Below are 8,711 nucleotides of genomic sequence, written 5' to 3'. Positions count from 1 at the left end.
AATACTTTTAGATGGTCATCATAGTCATAAGACATTGGAGTCAGTGATGTTTGTCCAGGAAAATGGCATCGAAATGTTAACTTTTCCTCCCCATTGCACACACAAGTTGCAACCACTTGATAAAACCTTTTTCAAAAGTTTGAAATCATTTTATAATTTTATAACTCATCAGCTGATTCCTGGATGATGACAAACAAAGGCCGTAGAATAACATTCTATGAAATTGCAACAATTTTCAAAACAGCTTATTTCAAAAGTGTTACCATTGACAAAGCAGTAAATGGTTTTGCTTCTACAGGTCTTTGGCCACCGAATATGAACGTATTTTCAGATGAAGATTTTCATCCTTCGAATTTGACAGATGAACCGTTACCATCATCTGCTTTAGATTTGAATTTACATTCAAATTCATTGATTGAAACCATTGAATCAGTGGTTGAAGATGACCCAAACCAATCAATTTCTTCAAAAAGCCTTTTGGAGTCAATTGTTGGACCAATAAAATCATCAACGCCACGAGGTAGAAAAAGAAAATCTGAAAGAGCTACCTTGCTAACGTCCTCACCAAACAAAAAATTGCTACAAGAAAAAGATGATCAAAATTGTAAAAAGATAAAGCGTTCTAAAGATTTATTAGATATAAAAAGTAAAACGGTGAAACGAACCAAAGATACAACTCTATGTGGGACTTGCACACAAATTTTTTGTAAAGATGTAACTGGGCGTCAGTGGATCAAATGCCAAAAATGTGGCATTTGGCATCATAATGGTTGCCAAGGACTAGAAGAGGATTATAATGACATTTTTATTTGTATTGAGTGTGATGATTAAAATTACAAACAAAACATTAAAATTTTAATAAATTTTATTTTGTCATTTCATTAAAAATAATAAAGCATTTTTTTTCATGCCTTTTGTTTCTATTAAAGCTATAACCATTGTAATCACAGCTTGTTTTGTTAATTTCTTAATTTGGGCCTTTTGCCCCAGGTATGGGGCAAGAAGCTCTTTTGATAGACCTCTATAGTTTTCCTCATAAAACACAGAAAGTGTATTTTTGAATAATTTAAATTGTAGAATTAGGTAGTGGACATACCAATCTAGCTAAGGCAACATTAAACTTTAAAAAATGTTCGAGTTGTTGGGTGTGGTCAACCGCCAAACGTTAGAGGTGGCTTTTTGCCCCATGCTACCCTATCTAACGTGTAAGTTTGAAAACTTTTGAAGTCGATTCTATCAGGTATGTTACTAGATTAGTTTTTATCGTCTATGATCAGAGATAATCTTTATTTATGACAAAGATATCCATGATCGAAATTTTTGTAGAGTCAAAACTATCAAATGTGTTCGTTTTGATAGTGGACCATAGCATCTGAAACATTTAATTTTACTCAATATATATGATCTGAACAATGAACATTACAACGGTAGAATTCATACAATACTGCATTCTCTCTCTCTCTCTCTCTCTATATATATATATATATAATTCAAGGCATGATAAGTTTTGTTGAAATTAACTATTTGCTACAACAGAATGCAACCCTAACCTCTGATAGAAAAGATTGTTTCATTTTTTCTATAAAAGAAATAATCATTTTTTAAATATTGCAAAAGTATTACCAGTATTTAAAATATTAAAACTATATTAATAATACATAATTCAATTCATTTTAATATTTAAAATATTACGAATATCACAATAATATTACAAATATTGTAAAGTATTTGGCTTTTCACAAAGAATGCAAAATATTCACAATCTTCTTTTAGTCGCTTATTTTAGTCGGATCAATTGTTTATTGCTTGATTAGGTTGTATCTGTTTTTTGTTCTCGATTAGATAGATGAGGATAAAAGTCATTTATTTTATTAGATAAATTAATTTAATTGATAAATTGTCTTAAATATTTTATTCATTAGTTGTATATCAGCTCATTCCGTTCAATTTTGACTTATTCATAAAGTTTTATTGTTTAGCTTAGCAATTAACAGAATTGAATCCTAATTTAAATTTAATTATAATTGTCAACCGAAGTCTGACTGGAACAGACCAGTGAAGCACTCTGAAGGAGAAAAGCTGAGGAGCGTGAACTGAAATTCTACTTTCCTCGAAATGCAAGTCTAACTACAGTTACTACACTGTTAATTAGTAAGTGCTGTCCAACAGAAATCAAGAACTGAAAAGAGATATTTCGTTATTTTCCATTTCGTTTTCTACAAATTAAACCAAAAAAATGGGAAAAATTTTTTTAAACCATTTGGGTGGAGCAAGGGTGTTTTCTTGTGCAAGCTGTGAAACGCCTTTGACTAACAAAACTGAATTGATTTCGACCAGGTTTACTGGGGCTACAGGTCGAGCATTTTTGTTCAATCGTGTTGTTAATCTCAATTACAGTGATGTACAAGATCGAGTAATGCTGACAGGTAGACACATGGTTCGTGATGTCTCATGTAAAAATTGTGATGTCAAGTTAGGTTGGATTTATGAATTTGCAACAGAAGATGCCCAAAAATACAAAGAAGGTAGAGTTATTTTGGAACGGGCCCTTGTAACAGAAACTGACAGTTTCGAAGATAAAATTTTGACCCCAAGTTTCTCAAATTTGTCCTCTTCAGTTGCTGCCAGTGCAGAGATTGTCAATTTAAGTTAAAATTAAATAATATCTGAAAATTGATATTTTGCGATCATTTATTAGACAAATTTCAGAATTTTTCTTATGTTTAATAGTTTTTTTCAATTGGTTTATCAAAAACAGTTTTTATATTAACATGTTTACAGTTGTGCCACTGCTTATTTCATGCGCATTTCATAGTTTCTTTCAAATAATTTCTTACACGTTTTTACATGAGATTGGTTTAGAAGTTTACATTTTAATCATGTACTAGCTGAGCTCACAAATTTTTTCTTTGCTAAGAAACAGTATCTTTTAAAAGATTAAACTTCAGGTCAACCCATTTTGAACTTGCTTTTAGGTCGATTAAAACAGTTCAGCATGTACACACTTCCATAATAAAATATGACCATTTTGCATAAATAATATTCTTTCAATTTTAGCATCTTTGGTACAGTTGTTCTAAAGTGAAAAATGGAAAACAATAGCTCATGTTGGACATTTTTTTTGTTTCTTCATTTAAATTGCCCAAAGTAAATCATATTCACACAGTTCGGCTTCATGTTATTTTAAAATTATTTTGCAAAAAAGATAGGTTATTTTGGCACAAGGGTGGAAAAGATACAGTAATTCTACTGAAAAATTCTGGAACATTAAGCGGGACAATTTAGCAATCATATCTCTTGGGTTATTTTAATGTTGGTGTTGCAATTTTCTTAATTTTTTGAATTCTTTTGCTTGCAGATATGAAGCTTTGGACAACTATGTACTTTGTATATACTAAATGTATTAGATTTACCACATCGTTGTTTTAGGTGGTAGGATTATTGTGAATAAAATTTTTGTTATTAATGCCTTGATTGTTTTTTTGGTTTTTGTGTAATTTTGTTCAACTATACATTAAAAGTTTAAGTCAATAAAATCTGGTAACTAGATTTGCAATTAAACATTGAAATATGATCATTTGGTTAGCCTCTTAATGGTAAAAATATTAAGCAAGACAAAAAAAAGAAAAGCACCCTATAAATTTGAAAAGAGATTACTTCAATTCTCAAAACAGGAAGACCTCAATAGTCTGTTATTATAATCTTTGAAGACAGAACAATAGTCAAAAACAGATCACATCTGTCCAATCAAGACAAGAGTTAAAAGCATGATTTTAAAAACGGCCGGGAGCAGCATTAAAAATATGAGAAAATAAACCAAAAAATGCTGGTCATATGGCTTACATACTCTCGAGTTAAGTAGACAAATTGTTAAAATGCGTCTACGCAAAGTAAAGCGTTATGCGTAGATATATTTAACTATGACGTTATGTAAGATGTTTATGAATCTAAGCTGAAATGTACAGCGAGAATAATATAATTAAAGGATTCTAACTTTTCAGACTAATGGTTTTAACCCAACTCATGTTAGGTATATATATATATGATATTATATCCATGATATGAAGTCTAGAAAAATTACATGGTTGTTTACTTATGTGAACTATTATCATCACAAACACTAAACGAGGAAGCAATGTGTAAGTAGAATGAGAAAGATTAGTGACAAAATTTAAGAGAATTAAGATCAACTGTAAGGAAATAATTTTGACACGACCACTCTGGAGCAACAAACAATTGAATGAGAATGAGGCAAAAAATGTTTATAAAACGTCGAGCTGATGATTATTATTGACAGAGTGAATGAATATTTCGTCAACTAACTTTTGTTTAAATTTCCAACTAAATTTTTGTCCTTAGATCCGGGTTGAGTTTTTATTTTACAACAGACGAATAAAATGACTACGATGAGGTGCTCATTTTATCCACCTTCTAAATACTCGCGTGAAAATAACACTTATCAACATGAGTCGTCAATAGTTATTTACCTCATATTCCGATTTATTTAGCAGGTGATTTGAACATGTAGAATAACTAAATATCAACACATTCAATCAATCGATCAATTCAATCAATCAATTCAATCAAACATTCAATATACATTCAATTAAAAAAGCAATCATAATTGTTAATCACAAGACTTGTTTATTTCATATAGAAATTTGATACATTTAAATTTTACAACTAAATCATGAGTCAAAGAACACTGAAATTGTAAGCAATGACTTGACACAACCATATTTTGCACGTGATGCATATTTACCCGGAAATGGCATAAAATTTGCGTGCTAACATTATTTTATTTATAAAATAAAATTTCAGAATGAGCGTCATACATACAAATTTAAGGTGTTGCAAACTAATGTGAGCATTCAAATGAGTAATTTTTTAAGAAAAATAAGTTATTGAAATATGAAGACTATTGTAAAACCATTAGAATAAAACAGATCTGTGGAGGCGTGTTGAAAATGAAATATAAAAAACTGTTCAAATACATCCATATTGAGTAAACGTAGCTTGGCAGGTGTAAGCTGATTATTTATAGTTGGACAACTCTTGCTTCAACTTTTCAATATCCGAGTCGTAAGGTATCGTCTTTTGTTTTACTATCAACTGAAAAATGGTTCAACGAATGTTATCAGAGTTGCATAATAAATAAATAAATGAATAAATAAAATGTTATCCTCAGTTGATTAAAATAGTGTGTTTTTCCAAGAACAAGGTTATTTCTTATAATTTAATAATAAAATAATCGCAACCATAAATGTATTTTTGAAAAAAAAAACAGTTGAAAGCATGTTAACCTTGCGCACATCTGTGGGAGCAACATCCATCTCGGGCAGATTTTCCTTTTTACTAAACCTGAAACTATTATTTTAAAATACTATACAAGTACATTGGAGAAAGATGATAACTACAAATTATTATTCTTAGAAAAATTATTTAATTATGTAAAAAATTATATATCTGACATGTGAAGGAAGATTTACCAATTATATACATATGTATATGGTCATTTCAACATTAGCCTAGTAAAAAAAACTAGTAATTTTTGTTCAATCAAGTTTTATTATTATCTTTAAAATTGAATGTTGAGACTTTCCAAATGACATAATTGATCTTAACACGGGATCAATGAATGTCAGAGGTGATCTTAAATTGCTTAACTGTGTGTGGAACTTGAAATGAATAAACTAGAATATCCTAAAATTGTGTTATACATATCCTTCAATAATTCAAAGTTAATCTAAATCTACATAAAAATGAAAGAACTAGCAAAAACTATTAATCCAGTCAATCAGTTCCAAATATAATTCAAAACCATCATTCACCGAATTACAGAACAATAATATAATTTCAATCATAGTCTAACCTCAAATCTGGCTTAGTTTTCATCATATAAGCAACATAGGTTGTACACATGCCACAAGCAAATCCTGTTATGGCTACAACGGGTAAAAGCTGCAAAATAGGTTCAAATCATTTTATTGATATAATTATTTCTAGATATATTACAAAGAAATGTAGAAAAATTATGAATTACATTAGCCATATGAAGATAAATTCAAGACAGTTTCAGTTATTAAACATTGTTAATTTCAGTGACTATCTATCAAACAAATGTCAACGGGTCTCCAACAGTAAAGTCAGAGTGCAGTTAGTGAGATAAAATGAATTGAAGTGGAACTAAATAAAAAGTTACAAGATTAATAAATTTAAAAATAATAAATTAAAAAACACATTAAATTAAAAAAATTTACACTCCAATGGGTCTTCAAAGTTGACAATGCAAACATGCGGGACATCTCAGAAACTGAAAATTTATAAAAAGATGTTTAATTAAGCATCATAAGATTACATTGACTAATATCGTACTACTAACAAAAAAGAATCATTTCTAATAAGTGTCGCCATAATTGAAGTTTTATGAATGTAATTTAGGTTATGAGTTCACTCATTGACGTAATGCGGGTATTTGGTGATATAGTAAAGCAATTTGATAATGGTAATGTGGTATTGTTGGCGCTTTTGAATCTCAGTTCTGCATTTGACACGGTTGATCACGCGGTGCTTTTAAAAAGATTATCAGTCTTGTTTGGTATTGGTGGTGTGGTTTTTGATTGGTTCGCTTTATATTTGACGGGTCGTGCACAAAAAGTATGTTTCGGTGGACTGGTGTCTGATGAGATGGAAATGCAAACGGGTGTACCACAGGAATCGGTACTGGGTTCGATATTATTTCTCATGTACGTGTCTGGTTTACCGGCTTTGATTTATGATCATGGTCCGGGGGTTCACATGTATGAGGATTATCTTCAAATCTATTCTGCAGGGCCGATAAAATATGCTCAAGCTATCTCTTGCGGTTTAATTAGGTGTATTATTGATGTGAACAATTGGTTAAAATTGAATCGTTTGAAGCTTAACCAAGACAAGACGGAGTTGAATGGTTTGGTTCTAAGAAGGCTTTATCTGCACTAGAAGGTATGACTTTCGATATATTGGGTAATAGGTTAATCTAGGCTGATCAAGTTTTTAAGGCTGACAAGGTGCCCATTTACACAATATAAGCCTAATAAACCAGATAAGTTTGGAATAAAATTTTGGGTTTTAGTCGACTGTAAAACAAAATATTGTTTGAATGTAAAACCATATTTAGGTAAAGATATAAATAGAATTGGCTCATTGGGAACACATGTGGTGATGACTTTAGCTGAACCATATTTCAATAAAGGTTATGATATAACAATGGATAATTTTTTTACATCATTGGATCTGACTAAAAAGTTGTTGGCAAAAATAACTTCGGTTGTAAGTACAATGCGAAATCATCGCAGAGAAATACCCATTGAAAATCCTTCTGAAGTAAATGATTCATTATTCTTTGAAAGCGAATCAGAAAACATTTATTTAGTAAAACATCAATCAAAAAAGAAGAAAAATGTTGTTCTCATGTCATTAATGCACAAAGGAAGTAAGATTGACGAAAATAATAAAAAAAGTATTTTGTTTTACAATCATAAAAAAGTTAAAGTAGATATAATGGATTCAATGGCCAGGCAGATGACTTGTAAATCTGGAACTAGAAGATGGCTTTTGGCAGTGTTCTCCAATTTGCTGGATATTGTGGGAATAAATGCATGGATTTTATATAAACACAATATGAACAGTTGTTTATCTAGAAGAAAGTTTCTTTTTGAGCTTTCAAAAGAACTTTGCCAGCAAAAAACATTACAACAATCTAAAAATTATTCCTTTCATAAAGAAATTTTTGGTAAAAGAGTCAGTTGTCAAATAAAAAAATATTGTAAAGAAAATAAAACTGTGACACTATGTTGTAAATGTAAAAAGGCTGTTTGTGGTGCTTGTAGTGTGAATCTGTGTGAAGAATCCTATTCCTAATAATAATGAATGAATTTTGTGATGAAAAATAACAAAAATAATTAAATATATTTAGTTATTTTTTTTTACATGTACTTTGTTTCATTGGGTCATTTGACTCATTTTGGCTGTTATAGTTATTGGAAAAATTGAGCAAAAACTATGCTGTATTTTATATTAATTTTAATATATTCTTGAAATATAGAAAAAGTTATAAAAAATCAAACATTTTAGTCAAACGGTTACGTCAGGAAAATTAATTGAATACACATTTTGGGTCAATTGACGGTCGGCTGTTCTAGTGTTAAAAGAGCATGATTTTTATTAACGTGTTTTACTATGAAAAAATCATTTAAAACAATGGCAAAATTAATCAGAACCAAAATATCAGCATTAAGCATTTCATTCCAATTTTTGTATTTTGTGGTCAAATACTAATCAACTTTTACAAACAAACAACTACACAAACAAACAGAAAAACAAACAAGCATAAATACATATAGACACAACTGTTATTATTTGTGGATATAATTCTGATAATATTATTGAGCACATTATGTTGCAAATTCCATACATGAAACAAATGTTTAATCCATATGGTGGCTGCATGATAATAATTAAGACCTGAATTTGTCAAAAGAAGCTTCTGAGTTACTTGCTTCCAGATCGAATGGCAAAAATTTACTAGATAAAGGAACAAAGATAAGTTTTTACCATACAAAAGAGAAGAGTGTTGCCCTTCTTTTCTCAAGAAAACAATCTTGTATATTGACACGAAATTAGAGAACTTTTGGAAAAAATGGGTCTTGAAAAATATTTTTCAGATGATT

General features: G+C 29.9%; 2 protein-coding genes across 2 annotated transcripts; both read left to right on the top strand.

Annotated features, from left to right (window-relative positions):
* Positions 1 to 11: 11 nt before the first annotated feature.
* Positions 12 to 831, top strand: HELRODRAFT_176014 (hypothetical protein; the record flags this gene model as incomplete). The annotated part of the gene is made up of 2 exons (XM_009023369.1): positions 12 to 39; positions 245 to 831. The coding sequence occupies 2 exons, from the start codon at positions 12 to 14 to the stop codon at positions 829 to 831; spliced, it is 615 nt and encodes a 204-aa protein (XP_009021617.1).
* A 1,405-nt stretch (positions 832 to 2,236) lies between these two features.
* HELRODRAFT_113295 (hypothetical protein) lies at positions 2,237 to 3,337 on the top strand (the record flags this gene model as incomplete). Its single annotated transcript, XM_009023368.1, has 1 exon — positions 2,237 to 3,337. One exon carries the CDS (start codon positions 2,237 to 2,239, stop codon positions 2,651 to 2,653), a length of 417 nt encoding a protein of 138 aa, XP_009021616.1. The 3' UTR covers positions 2,654 to 3,337.
* Positions 3,338 to 8,711: the final 5,374 nt, after the last annotated feature.

This window comes from Helobdella robusta, assembly GCF_000326865.2.
Source record: "Helobdella robusta unplaced genomic scaffold HELROscaffold_36, whole genome shotgun sequence".
In the NCBI taxonomy this organism is placed as follows: Eukaryota; Metazoa; Annelida; class Clitellata; order Rhynchobdellida; family Glossiphoniidae; genus Helobdella; species Helobdella robusta.
The sequence above is the reverse complement of the archived record's forward strand: the minus strand, read 5'-3'. Positions and strand labels throughout refer to the sequence as shown.